The sequence below is a fragment of the Misgurnus anguillicaudatus genome, chromosome 14, assembly GCF_027580225.2.
Source record: "Misgurnus anguillicaudatus chromosome 14, ASM2758022v2, whole genome shotgun sequence".
In the NCBI taxonomy this organism is placed as follows: domain Eukaryota; kingdom Metazoa; phylum Chordata; class Actinopteri; order Cypriniformes; family Cobitidae; genus Misgurnus; species Misgurnus anguillicaudatus.
In genome coordinates this window covers 28146838-28161917 of record NC_073350.2, presented here as the reverse complement: position 1 = coordinate 28161917, position 15080 = coordinate 28146838, and the positions used below count along the sequence as shown (strand labels likewise).

General features: G+C 37.0%; 1 protein-coding gene across 3 annotated transcripts in view; it reads left to right on the top strand.

The window, feature by feature from the left end:
* The window catches only part of atp13a3 (ATPase 13A3), a 54174-nt gene that overhangs the window by 12607 nt on the left and 26487 nt on the right, over positions 1 to 15080 (top strand). For all 3 annotated transcript variants that reach the window (XM_055183529.2, XM_055183528.2, XM_073876183.1), the window contains exons 3-14: positions 6520 to 6607; positions 6819 to 6992; positions 8582 to 8749; positions 8832 to 8902; positions 9010 to 9093; positions 9316 to 9385; positions 9541 to 9675; positions 11973 to 12045; positions 12267 to 12398; positions 12596 to 12778; positions 13040 to 13197; positions 13437 to 13625. In XM_055183529.2, the coding sequence (XP_055039504.2) occupies positions 6557 to 6607; positions 6819 to 6992; positions 8582 to 8749; positions 8832 to 8902; positions 9010 to 9093; positions 9316 to 9385; positions 9541 to 9675; positions 11973 to 12045; positions 12267 to 12398; positions 12596 to 12778; positions 13040 to 13197; positions 13437 to 13625 (1488 nt within the window). In that variant the 5' untranslated portion in view covers positions 6520 to 6556. The remainder of the gene's footprint in view (positions 1 to 6519; positions 6608 to 6818; positions 6993 to 8581; positions 8750 to 8831; positions 8903 to 9009; positions 9094 to 9315; positions 9386 to 9540; positions 9676 to 11972; positions 12046 to 12266; positions 12399 to 12595; positions 12779 to 13039; positions 13198 to 13436; positions 13626 to 15080) is intronic.

Genomic DNA, 15080 nt, shown 5'->3' with positions numbered 1-15080 from the left:
ACATTCCTCACTTTCCCTGCTTTGTGCCGTGTTATTTGTGCCAAATATGAATAACCCTCTGACATCTTGGAATAATTTTTGAAATGAACTCATTGCAATGCAATATGGGATTGTGCACTGAAAGAGGGATACATGCAAGGTTAAAATTTTTGGCTGAAAAAAGAAAGTATGTTAAGACGGAAGCATGGTTATACTATATTATACACAAATGCTGTTTTTAAACACTTACCGAATGTCTCAATAAGTTCCCTAGCTCGTGAATCAGTCTGTGAATCTCAATCGGAAGTGATCCTGATGCCCTAATCCCTTTGAAGTTCAGAGCTCTTGGATGTAAACTTTCGAGGGAGTACCGCCATAATGTCACATCATGTGGATGATTAAAATACACTTTAAAGCAATGAAATAAACAAATAGAGCAGTGAAAACAATCATTTTCTCTTTATCTGGAGCATCTGTTTACGGGTCTCTTCACCCCAAAGACGCCATTTGAAACTGGTTAGGTATGGGGCTCACCATACATTGGGACACTTGATGACTTATTTTCCGGTGACATGACTATTAAAACACGTTGTGGGATATCACCACTGATATTTATAAGCAGCATGCAGAAACATCTCTCTGACTTATTAAAAAAAAGAAAAAAATGATTATTATTACAATATAAAACACTTCATTATTCTGTTTCATGTAGTACTGACAAAAAACAAAAGAGAGTGCTCGTACCGCGTTAAGATTAAATGGAAATTTCTAGTAAATAAATAAAGTTTTATTAGCTTTTACCTCGCGCCAAAACACAAAAAGACACTAAATATGAATTCATGAGACCAAATACTGCTGGTTTAATCAACCCAAATCAAATAAAATCTCATTTTTGAATCACTCCAGCAGCGCACGTGTCAGTGATACTGTATAAAGGCGAGTTTTGTCTTAGCTTGCTTAAAGTTCAGAAAACGTTACAACGATTAGCATTATGTGCGAGAAGAACTCTTTATTTGGCATCGCAGCTCCTTGCGCTTGCCTAGATAGACCTCTGCACGCGAGAGACCGGTCGGCTGCTGCATGAGGAGAGAGAGAGCGTGAGAGAGCGAGAGAGCCAGCAAGACAAGAGTCTCGCTGCGTGACCCGCGGTGGATTCACTGGCACTTATTATAAAAATTACACAAATAACTCGTTCATTTTTTATAAGTGAACTATTTTACATGTTTCTCCGTCACACTCAGTCTAACATGCTGGAGGCAGAGTTAGCCACGCCCACTTATTTGGATTCCACGGAATAGACGGAATAGAAAGATCTGTTACGTCTGACATTTTATTCCGCGGTAACGGAATATACCGTCATACCGCCCAGCCCTAGTGTCTTAGATCATGCTGTGGTCAGCGGGGTAAGCAAACACGTACGCCTGCTGGCCATGTCTGGATCTCACGTCCGAATCTTTGTAAGCAAATGTTCAAATAGGCAATATCTTTACTAATCAACTAATCGAGATTTAAATATTATACACATATATTCTCGCCTGAACTAATCTTGAAACTACACTTTGTGACCAAAGAAATGGTAATATTGGGTTATTATGACATTCAAAACAAACAGCCGAAAGGATAGCCTGTCAATCTGGCCTTCAAATCAGTGGCACAGAAAGTAGTTCCCCACCACAGTCAGCCGTGATGATATAGAGCAATATCACACGACTCCTACTCAAGCGATATTGCTTCATTATGTGTTTATATGTTATGGGTCATCTTATGGGTTTATTTTTATATGATGTTTATGTTGTAAGTAAACAGCCATGATGATTAAAATGCTGACTATGTAAAGAGCTCACTAGGTTTTGGAGTGTAAACCTTACTTATCTAGTGATTCATGAAATCTGTGAGCAAATAGGAGATGGAGCTTCTATAATGTCATGGTATTTTTATGGCCATCTGACAGCATGCCATTAGCATTCCTTCCCTTTGTAAGGACATGCTGTGTGTTTGGCTCTGAACCTGACCAATAGCAGATGCTGTAATCTGATTGGTTAATGTGAAACTAATGAAGTCTATATGAAGGCTGATATCTCTATGTTCATTATTCGAATGAGCTAACTTAATATTTTTAAATGGTGCTTGTATATTTTTGCTGTTTTTTTGTTGTTGAGAAATTCTCAAATGACGGTCTTACCTTTAATTATATAAAAAAATAATTATCAAAATTAAATAAAGCGTATTTGTAGGACCATTAGATGTTTGTAATTGTTTTCCTAAAAGTTTTATTCTCATTATTGTAAACTGTAATATCTTAATTGTCATTAAACAATGGCATAACACAAAAGAAATTTTTTGTGCATTTAATTTAAAGCTGCAATCTGTAATTTTTGCCACTTTATCACGATTTCAGTTTGAAACAAAACTTTTTTAAAGTACTTTTTCTTAAACATATTTTAACCACAACAAGTAACGGATTACCACTTATTTATATATTAAATTTTTTCTTCTTGAACTTTGGCATAAAACATGACCTAGACATCATCTGGACAAGCTTCACGGGATTCACACTTACAAATGGATTAAACGCTTGAAACGGATAATACTGAAGGATAACAACCTGTTGACAAAGATTTACCTAAAGTGGGTTTTCGAAATACTTTTAAGGCTCTAATGGCTGAAACTTTGTCCGCCTGATGGTCTCGGTTGATTATGAAAGGTGAAAAATAAGTCTGTTAAATAATTCAGCTCAATCTTTCGAGTCTCCTCAGAGTCATCTGCACGTTCTTCCGGAAAGGTCTTAGGTTACACACACTGACTGTACATTCCTGTCACTCCTCAAGACAACTGCAGCTCTGAATTGCACTGAGTCATGAAATATTCAGCCATTAATTTCTGTCATCTCGCAGTTTATGAACATTTAAGGGTCCATAATTAGTACTGGGCAAGTTGCAAAAGCAGGTAAAATGGACTTTGAGCCATTAATATTTACTCGCAAATTGGGTGATAACTATCATGAATGGAGTGCAATTGTTATGATGTTTATTTGTTTCCACAAATAATTGATCGATTTAAATTGAATCTAAATATGTTTCGACATGTGTACTAAATAAAGCTGCAACAACTTATCAAATATTCGATAATAGTCTCTAATATTTGATGATGAAAAAGTGTTCAAGAATGCCATTATCGATTAGTTTGGTCTGAAACGTCACTTGCCCACCTTCCCATCACAACAGCGCGAGCTGCGCAGAGGTTGATTTGCACCATACAAAGAGTTCCTTGTTTATACAGTAGTGATGCGCCGGTCATCCTATAACCCACGGGTTGGGGTGAATAAAGAAATTGTCACTTTATTTGTGGGGCAGGCCATTAAAAACAACAAAAAACATGTGTTATGTGCAATTCCCTATAGCCTATATTAAATATTTGGGATTATATTTTCATATTTTATTAGGTTCGTTGATCACGTAGGTCTACGTAGCAACACAACTTGCGTAATGTCCTTAAACCATTGACCTCACGTCACGAAAGCCAAGAAGCTATCGCTGCCAGCCACAGCAACAAAACAAATGGAGAAATAAAAGTGAAGATGGAAGACGAGGTGGGGGAAAAATTAACTGTTTCCCTGCCATTGACAAGTTATCTTGACAATAAATAGAAACCATTTGCATCAAAAACCGTGTTCATGATGAGTTTTCATGTTAATCTGTAATACCGCGATTATCCACTAGACTTACCCAATTCATAAAAAAAACTGAAGCAAAAAGATTATTTACTAATTTTAAACTCTATGTATGTTTTAATAATCATTCTGAATCTGATCTCTAACAAAATTCTTTCACAAAAATTATCTTTTCCCATTGTTTTTAAGAAAAATACCCATATTTAAGAGTTTATAAGCAGAGAAAAAAATAACGATAAGAAATAACGATAAGATCAAATGGTTTTTTTTCAAGTTTTGTTTGTTTGTTTATTGTTTGTTTGAAAGCAGAGGGTCTGTTCTTTCATTTGATATATTTGTATGTTTATACATTTTTAGATAACATTTCGAAACTTTTGGGTTCACAAAAAAATGCCGGCCGGGCAACTTTTTAAAAAAAATGCTGGCGGGCAACTTTTCAAAAAAAGTCTGGCGGAGAATGAGTTAAAGTCAGGAATTTACATCATTAAAAGAAAAGAAGGTCAAATTGCTAAATGTAATGTTTGGGACCGGTGTTCTTAGAAATAGTTATGATGTAATCTAATGGCTGTTTTCAAGCTCTTAGACTGGAAAAAGCCTGTTTTTTATTTAAATTACAATGCCTAGTATGTCTATTTAATGGTCCCGGGCGAGTTTTATAAAAGTAGATACAGTGTTGCAGGGCATGCTGGGGCAGACCAAAAAATGTCATAAAAGCAGGACCTGCTGGTTAGAAAAAAACGGACCCACGCATCACTATTATACAGTACAGAGCAGTGGGAGTTAAGGGGCGGTAACATTACACTTTTCATTTTATTGACTTCCATTCATACGCATGCAAATGTGTCAGACTGGAAACGCAAGCTCATGCAAAGATATTTCGCTGCGTACCAAAGTTCAAGTCTGGTAAACTCTGTCCTGGGATTTTGTATCAGCGAGATTTTTTCTTTACTGAACAGCAAAGATGGACGAAGCGCTACCCACTAGGCATGGGCCGGTAACCGGTTTCAAGGTATATCGAGGTTCTAAACAGTCAAGGTTTCAAAATCACTAAAATGTTCTGTGATACCGTCTCCAAAGTATGAGCTGTGTTTATACAAAATTCATTAAATCATTAAGTCATGTATTTGATTTGGTGTTTACATTTAATATACATTACAAAAATATTATATATTTTTTGAAAGCATATTATAATTTAAAGGCTTTATTTTTACCTGGCATTTAAAGGAATAGTCTACCCTTTTGCCATATTAAACTATGTTATTACGTCAACCTAGACCAATTAATACGTACCTATCTTTTTTTTAATGCGTGCACTGTACAGCGCGTTGTGAATGTGTTAGCATTTAGCCTAGCCCCATTCATTCCTATGGTACAAAAAAAAGTATTATTTTGTGGCACCATACTTACTGGTATAACTCCTCATGTCTTTAAATAGGGAAAACACGGAAGTGTTTGGTGACTTCCCTGTTTGATACCATAGGAATTAATGGGTTTAGGCTAAATGCTAACACATTCACGACGTGCTGTACAGTGCACGCATTGATAAAAGATATATATTTATTAATTTGTTGAGGTAATAACATAGTTTAATATGGCAAAAGGGTAGACTATTCCTTTAAAAATAGCTCATTTTAGTGTTGCAATGGCAATACCGCAACACCGTGAAATCGTGGTATTTTTGCTAAAGGTTATCATACCGGCAGAATCTTATACCGGCCCATGCCTACTACCCGCGCATATTCGCAGCAACATCCGAAAATTATTTACATAATAATGATTTGCATGCTCGGTCTAGTGGGGCCGCCCCTTTTGACAACGATTAACAGAATGATTGCGGAGGCAATAGCGCAATGTTTGTTAATAAAAGTTTAATTTCATGTCTTAATAAAAAAATTGTTTGGTGACTTTGTCTGCGTTTGGGGCAAATGCGCCTGACTTTATAATTGCTCATGCTGTTGCAGTGGACATTACAGACCAAACTAATCGATGAGGACATTTGTTGAACACTATTTGCATTTTCAACTTTTATTGAATATTCAATTAGTTGTTTTAGCCCTAGTACTAACATCTTTGAATTCCATTTAGTGGCGCTCATGACTGCTCATCCGAGGGGCGCGAATTCAAAAAAAGTGTTCGGAGTGTCGTGTGTTTCTTGTGTTTTCAAAATATATGTTTTTTACGTCATGTGAACCATGTACATCACATGTTTTGTCAAAATAAGTGCCTGCTGCACACGCGTCAAAACCGTTTACGATAAAAGAGATGCTCACGTTCACAAAATACACACAAAACACTCCCTTAACAGTAAACTCTGATTACGTATGAGATTACGCGAGTATCTGGCAAATGCGATGACGTAAACACGTCTGCAGCAGGTGCTTATTTTGACAAGACATGTAATGCACATATGATCACTCGACGTGCAGAACAAATATTTTAAAATTACGAACCAAACACATGACGGGCTACATGCATGTTGTGACGAACTTTGCATCGAGCGCCCTCGGAAAAAGAAGTCACCGGCCACTGATTCCATTAAAGATATCCTGTAAGATATTTTTTTCTTTATAGGTGCTTAAAAAGACCGATGAGTTGTATGAGTTATCACGTGTGCGTGACTCTTTTGGATAACGCAATGGTTTGACAGCTGTTGTCAGTAAACAGAAAAATGTTTCACTCAGCATGGTACTCAGCTGTAGCGATCATAGTCGTGACAGACAGTTCCTTAATGTGTTTGTGTTTATGTGTGCGCAGGACGATACTGCCCAATGATATAACAGCTGTTGTTGAGATTCTCGTACAACTTTTACTGTACAACAAATACACACACACACACACACTCAGCATGTGATCTCTGTGTGTGTCTTCAGGAGCGCAGCAGATATTCAGGCATCACTGAAGTTCAGGATGGAGAAAGAAGACGTAAAGATTGTCAACAAGGGTTTGGAGGATGAGATGGTATGTAGCCATAGAGACGTCTTTTTTCTTTTTCAATTCATTGTGATCACAATGTCAGTTTACATTGGCAAACAAGACTTTCAATTTAGATTTCATTCATTTCAATGTCATTCATTTAGCTCCTGTTAGTTTATTTGTTTTGTGTATTTTTTATTTGTTTGTTCATCATTCATTTGTGTATTTCTTCGTTCGTTCTCTTTGTCTTTTTAAGGAGCTTCGTGGATATCGGCTGTGCCGATGGAAGTTGGCGCTGGTCGGATTCTGCGGTATCTGCACGGGCGGTTTTCTTTTTCTGCTCCTCTATTGGATGCCCGAATGGTGTGTGAAGGCCACCTGCACACGGGCCTCCGTCAGAGAAGCAGAAGTCGCCCTCTTACGAAGCACTGTATGTATCACAAATTTGTCATTTTTGTGCTAAATGTTCCTTTAAGAACAGTGCTTCCTATTTTTTTTTCAGTTAGATAATTATGTAATGCTTCACGAAATGTTTTCACGTTATTGTGAGATGTCCTCTTCTTGCTTCACAGCTAACCCTCCCCTCTAAGGCATCTCTTGTGATTCACAGATCATTTTTGAATGAGTAGACGTTATAATAATAGTTAGTTAATTATAGTTATAATTAGCAGTGTGTGTAATTTTGTATTTATTGTCAAATGAATACTATCCGAGTGACGCGCAATGCAGTACATCACTTGTTTAACTGACAGTCACACTTTAAAAATAAACAGTGTTGGGGAAAGTTACTTTTAAAAGTAATTACAATATTAAGTTACTCCCAAAAAAGTAACTACCGTATTTTTCGGACTATAACCCGCGTTTTTTTTCTTAACTTATGCTGCGTCTTATAGTCAGGTGCGCCTTGTAAGTCAGTATGAATTAATTTTGACAATTATGAGGCAAGAGACATCATTACCGTCTACAGCCGCAAGAGTCCGCTATATGCTGCTCCTGCATTTATGTAATTTAATGGATTCAGTAATGCGAAATGACGAGTCTGCGAACTTTGCTAGTTGGCTTGTTCGGTTAATTTAGACTATTCAACCTTCCTGGTAAGTTCTGTATGGTATGGTTTATCGTTTAAATAACTGATAATATTACTTTAACGTACAGACATCTATTCAACCTGCTGTTCTGTCTGCTATTGTTTAGTTGAATAACTTGCCTTTCCAGATTAAATGTCTGTTCTTCGGCTTAGATTTTGTGAAATAATTTTCTAATTAAACGCGACGTATTGTCCACTGCGACTTATATATGTTATTTCACCTTAATGACGCATTTTTGAATGATGCGGCTTATATTCCGGTGCGGCTTATAGTCCGGTAAATACGGTAATTATGTTATTTAGTTACTTTTCATGGAAAATAATGCTTACGTTACTTTTTAGTTACTTTTGCATTACTTTTTTTTTGGCTGAGTCTTGATCTCATTTAGGCCTTGAAGGTGTTTATGACTGAAATGTTCTGCATTCAGAAGTTGCATATATTTAATCACAAAAATGTCGAGCTATGGCCTACCATCTCAGTTTCTGACTCGGGCCTGTACGCATAGAGTGCATAATGTGACTAGGTTTGGTTTAATTCAGTACATCTTTTTTTAATCAAATTAATTAAACTAAAAAAGTAACTTGCATTAATTTTTTGAAAAAGTAACTCAAATATTAATGTGTATATTTAAAAAGTAATGTGCTACTTTACTCGTTACTTCAAAAAAAGTAATATTATTACGTAATGCACGTTACTTGTAATGCGTTACCCCCAACACTGAAAATAAATATTTTAGGATTCTTTTAATATTTGTTATGGCACAATGACCTTACTTGGATAAATTTATCATGGCAGTTTGGTGCAAATTAGGCCGTAATAAGAAATAACGAAACAAGTTTATCATTTTGTGCTGGATTTTCTATAATTTCGTGTGTGTATATAAGTCAATAGTTTTATTTTGCCCATTTGTTAATTTATAATCCTGTTGTAGGACGAGTTTAAACGCTGGTTCCGGGCGAAAGTTCGGATAATGTTGGCCCCTGGGAAGAACCCCTATGACACCCTGGCCTCTCAGACCCCCCAGGCTAATGACCACGCCCACAACCATTCTGACTCCGCCTCCCAGAAAATCCCTATTGCAGAGAATCCGCAAGTGCAGGTCTCACCTAATTTAATGTTTTACAATATTCCTACATGGTTCAAACATCATCAGTTTTAATGTTTTCTTTGTCTCCTTACAGATGCGTTATTTTACCCTCCACAGCACTAAATATTTTTGGAATGATGGAATCCAGAACTTTGAAGTATTGAAGTAAGAAAACAGGACGATTTACACCAAACACTGATGGATTGGTGTAAATTTTGCTTTGTGGTATTCTGGGTAATGTTTATAATACTTTTGTTTATATTGGTTTACAGGGGTCTAGAAGATTTGGCCATGACCTGCTCCTCCGTTCATTCAAAGCACAGTGATGGGCTCAGCAAAGACCAGCAGGAGTACAGGTGAAACCTTCAATCAGCTTCATTTTCATCTGAAATCTTTAACAGAAAAAAAATGTGATTGCTAATCTGTGATGGCTTTTGACCCTTGGTCCTAAGAGTTTTTTCCTAATTAGTCAGACACTGCTGCATTCCCACCACAACTTCCTTTTTATCTAAAAGGATTACGCTGAAGTTTATCATCAAACATAAACCTCACGTCTCTTTCTTTTCCGTCCGTTGTAGGAGATTCTTTTTCGGACTGAATGAAATAGATGTGAAAGTGCCTTCTCTTTTCAAGCTGCTAGTTAAAGAGGTAAGAGGACTCGGTTCCTGTGTTTGAATATGAGATGTGAAAGCCATCCAGACCGTGTCATGACAGGATGACGTAGCACTGCTGACTGCTCTCTTTTGCTCTCTCAGGAAGTTTAAATAAAGGAAGAGATATTAATCTCTCTTTCTCTTCCTCAGGTCCTCAATCCTTTCTACATCTTTCAGCTCTTCAGTGTTATCCTGTGGTGTACGGATGAATATTATTACTATGCAATGGCCATAATCCTCATGTCCGTTATATCAATAGCTACCTCTCTCTACACTATTAAAAAGGTAAACGACACACACAGTAACGACAGCATGAACTTGTGTTTCAGTTACGTAATGTGAAACGTTGCATTACATCATCCACATTTCTCGGACAAGCAACACTCAACCAGTATAAATTTAATTTGCTCAATGTTGCTCAAAGATCTTTATAGCTTAAAAAAACATTTTTAAAAGGTCGATAAAATTGAATGATTTTTGAAATTTTAAGGTTTCATGAATATTTTTGAAATGAGACCAGAGACATTTATTAAATAAAACAATTGTAATTTTACATTGTCTCCAAAATCTAACTTTATACTTTATACACAAATCTATTTGATTATGTTAGTGTAAAGGCCTAAGTATACTTAGTTTTTTGACATTAGAAAGCACAACCTTGCAAAGTATGTGCGTCCCTGTACCACAAAACCAGTTATAAGTCGCACAGGTATTTTTGAAGAGTTTGGTTCCAGAACGCGATAAACGCCATTTAAAAAAAATTAGTTACCGCCAAAATCTGTATTGTATCTGGTCAGTATTAAAAAGTAAATTCTTCATTTTACACAAAATCCGATATCCGCTGTGTTGTTCTGTCATCTTTTCTTCCTTTTTTCCCAAAAAAGTGATAAACGCACTCCTCCTTCACTGCAGGATTCAATAAATCAGCTCAACAAATCACAACGCACCATTCCACGCATTGTAAACAACAATGGCGCGCGTTTCCTAATTTTCCTCATCTTGTACTTTGTGATCAACAAACAAAAACAAAATAATACTTTGATGGCATTGCTTATCCTGTGGTGTTTTTTTGGGACGGGAAAGAAACGTAAGCCATTAAAATAAAAAAAATGTATGCAAGAGGCACTCAGTAGACAGAAAAATGCCGGCTGTTGCTTGTTCTCCTGCCAGCATCAAGCTTCTGTCATGCTAACACATTGACCCCAGTGGATCTTATGAAAAACTTTCCATTATTTTACTCTAAAGGGGATCGCACACCGTTCTAAAAAAATCTAAGTCTAGTCTTTATAACATCATATTTGTCCCAAATCATTAATCATAAGATAATCAAATTGTCATGGATTTATTGCATTTTGTGGAAAAATTATCCGTTTTTATAATAAATCTGTGAAAACTAATTATGTATTTGAATTTTTAATGTTATTATAAACTAAAGATTCTATTTGAAAGTTTGTAACAGAAAATAGTTGTTTTTTTTACCGAAATTAGTCAAAATGGATTTATTGCGTTTTGGAACCAAACTCTTTATTTGTAGCAATGGCCAACAATAATTTGGGATAAAATTTCAGATTTTTTTTCTCCCTAACATCATTAGGATATTAAGTAAAGATTATGTTCCATGAAGATATTTTTTTAATTTGCTACTTGTAAATTTATATCATTAATAATATAGGTTACCAAGTACTTCATTTGGACAACTTTAAAGGCGATTTTGTCTATATTTATATGTTGTTTGAATCCTCAGATTGCAGATTTTCAAAAAGTTATATTTCGGCCAATATCGTCCATAGAAAGCTTATTTATTCAGCTTTCAGATTGTATACATCTCAATTTCAACCCTTATGACTGATTTTGTGTTTCAGGATCACAAATTAAATTTGACTTGTACGCATACACAGGCGTTCAACGCATGCATGTTGCACAAATTGCACTTACCTCTCCTGGCCTACATACTCAAGTATGTGCAAGTACCCGCAGTTACGAAAATCTGGTGCTGCGTGTACAGTATGTGCATACTATTCTGATGATGAAAATTACCTCGCGCATGCTGTACAATGACCCTCGCGTACCGAGGGGCAACCTTCTGATCTCTGATAAAGCCAATACGGAAGTGACTCAAACTGCAATTCATAAACAGGCTGCTAGAGACTGTCTCCAAAAGGGAGTCAATACTCCATGTTAAAATGGCCAACTTTACAGCAGAAATAACCACCTCAGCTTCACTCATGTCCCGCCTCTTTAAAAATTTTCGGTTATCCACGAGTGATGCGCAATGCAGCCAAAATGGCTAAAAATAAGCTCTTCACAAACCTATGGGTGATGTCACGGACACTACATCCATATTTTTTACAGTCTATGTCGCGTATACATAAAAGTGAATTATACGTAGGCCTTTAAAGTTATACAACAAAGGGGATGAGGTGATATCATGGAGTGCATACAAGGTCACTGTTTTGATAATGATTGCCTAACAGAGACGTATTATCAGATAACATGTGTTTTTTTATTGGGCTATCACGTTATCCTTTCTGTTGTAATGTTTATTTGTTCATCACAGGAATGTTTATTCTTTTCTTTTATAGCAATACGTAATGCTACACGACATGGTGGCGACACACAGTACTGTTCGAGTTACGATCTACAGGGGCGACAACGGTACGATCATGTTTCAGTTTCTTTCCTGACACTAAAATGAGTACGCTTGTAACAACCGTCTTTCAGGGCCCCTGGCAGTGGCAGAAGTCATCATGAGTCAGCATCCTGTGCAAGGGAGCGTGGGTAATAAGTGATCTGTTGAGATCGAATAGGTGTGCTTTATTTCATTGGTCTTTCTTCTCCTCTCTCTGTCCCCTGCTTTATTTGTTTGCGCCATACAGAAACGGAGGAAGCCCTGTCCACAGATCTGGTTCCCGGTGATGTCATCGTAATCCCCAGCAATGGGATCATCATGCCCTGTGATGCCGTGCTCATCTGTGGAACCTGCATTGTTAATGAGAGCATGCTCACAGGTGATTGGCCACAACCAGATGTGAAGTCATCTGGATATCAATGAACTCTTTGATGGTGATACAAATGGCAAATTACAAATTTATTAACAAATATAAGCTTGTTGTAACGTATTATAATTCATTTTAATTTGCTAGTATTTTTTTTTAATAAAATGTCTCACAGATATATTTGTCCTCTTTTCTTGTCCTGTTTACAGGTGAGAGTGTTCCGGTCACAAAGACCGATATTCCGAACCCTCAGCTGGACAAGAGGGGTGGGGAGGATGATGCCATCTATAGCACGGAGGAACACAAAAGGCACACGCTCTTCTGTGGCACAAATGTCATTCAGACCCGCTATTACACAGGAGAAATGGTCAAAGCCGTGGTGGTGAGAACCGGTATGAGTGTATTTATACATTTCCTGTTTGATGCAGTCAGTATTGAGATAAATAAAATAGTGTGTAAAGACACATGTGATATCAGTTTACGTCATCATGAGCATCATTCAATCAAATTCCAATGAAGTTTACTTGATTTACAGCCTTTGTAATTAATATGTTCCTTTTTTTTTCTTTGGTTGTTCTGACTATGTAGCCACTAGGCAGCTTACTAGGTTTTGAAATTTCAATTTTTACAAATCATGCAATTATATTTTTCAGGCTTCAGCACCGCTAAAGGCCAGCTCATCCGCTCGATCCTGTACCCTAAACCCACAGACTTCAAGCTGTACAGAGATGCCTACCTGTTCTTGCTGTGTCTCGTGGGCGTGGCCAGCTTGGTCTTTATCTATTCATTGATCATGAAAATCATCAACCAGGTTGTTATCTACCCTTTTTGTCTTTAAAGAAACAAATTAGGCACTTTTGTAAAAAGGCACCCTGAAAAAATTCTTGTTGCGCTTACATTTTTAAGTTTAATCAATTTGAATTTACAATTAATTTTAACTTTCGTGCCTAGTGAGGAAAGTAACAAGTCAAGAAAATTGAAATGAATTGTAATTTCAAAGTTTAAAAGAATTGTAACTTCATTGGTGTGATACTGTATGTGTCCTGACAGGAATCAGTTAAGGAAATCATTGTCAAGTCTCTGGACATCATTACCATCACAGTGCCTCCTGCCCTACCGGCAGCCATGACGGCCGGCATTGTCTATGCTCAACGGCGCCTCAAGAAAGTAGGAATTTTCTCAATCAGTCCACAGAGAATCAACGTCTGTGGCCAGCTGAACCTGGTGTGCTTCGACAAGGTACAGCATGGAGACTGAAGTCTTTTGTGTGTTGAAACCTCATGGGGTGGTTCCCGGACAGGGATTAGCTTAAACCAGGTTTAATTATGAAATACAACTAGTTTTAACAAACACGCCTTACTAAAAACATTACTTGTGTGCATTTTGAGGTGAATCAAAGGGCACTGATGTATTTTAAGATATGTCAGTGCAAGCTTCAGTTTGGACAGCTCTTACATTTATTTTAGTCTAGGACTAGTCTAATCCCTGTTCGTGAAACTGCCCCATGTGTTTCAGTGGCACTTTAGTTGTCAAATGTTCATGTATTCAAAGAAACACCTTGTCTTATTTGTTATTGAATTCATTTCAATTTTATTTATATAGCGCTTTTCACAATTGTTAATTGTTTCAAAGCAGCTTTACATGAATAGATGTAGGGGAAAACACAGAAAAATCAATAGATAATATAAGAAGCAGAATACAGCGGCTAATAAACCGTACAAGTAAGCGTAGTAATAATATAACATATACAGGACAGTGCTAAGTTAAACCAATGTTGGCTGACTCTCCATGGGATGGAAAAAACCCCTAGGAGAAAACCCTGTGGGAAAACTCCTAGAAGGAGAAAAACCCTTGAGAGAGAGAGGAATATGAACGGGTAGGTGGATTAAACTGGTTCAACAGGTGGTCGCTGGTCAGGCATTGGCTGGGCATCACGGTGAAGGGCAGCCAGTACGCTAATTCAAAAAGTTAAGTTTTTGACCTAACTTTAAAAACCGATATGGAATGAGAAAATCTAATAGTAAAGTCACCCCTACTTTTCAGCTGATTTTGGAATATGTAGCACTCTCTGATTGGATGACCGTAGAGACTAGGGATCGACCGATATGGATTTTTTGTGCCGATGCCAATTTTTGTTTCATCAGCCTTAGCCGATGACCAATACAGGCTGCTGATTTTCTTGAGCCTATATTTGGAGCCGATACTGCTTTTGCTCACTCAATTTACATCATAAAAATGACACGATGATGCCAAATGTTAAAAGTCTCAATTTAAAAAAGTAACATTTATTGAACTTTATATTTAACAAATAGTAAAAACAGTTAAGGGTGCTATGGAACCACTGCACTCTCCACAATGACGAGGAACTATTAGCAAAGGATATTGATTTTTACCACTACAAATATATATATAGAGATGAGAAATGAAAACCCTGTTTGTCCAGCTATGATCAGCTGTTAGGCCGAGCTTTCGATGTTGTCTTGGAAATGTTGGTTGTTTTTAGTCACAGGACCTGCAAAGTCTGTAAATAATGTCAGAAAAAATTGGCGAACGCAGCAGCCACATATCGTCCGATGCCGATACACATAAAACTCGCAAAAATCGGCCCGATATATCGGTCTATCACTAGTAGAGACACGACTAGACAATGTTCTGTTAGCAAATCAGAAAGACAGGGAGTGGCCAAACCATTTA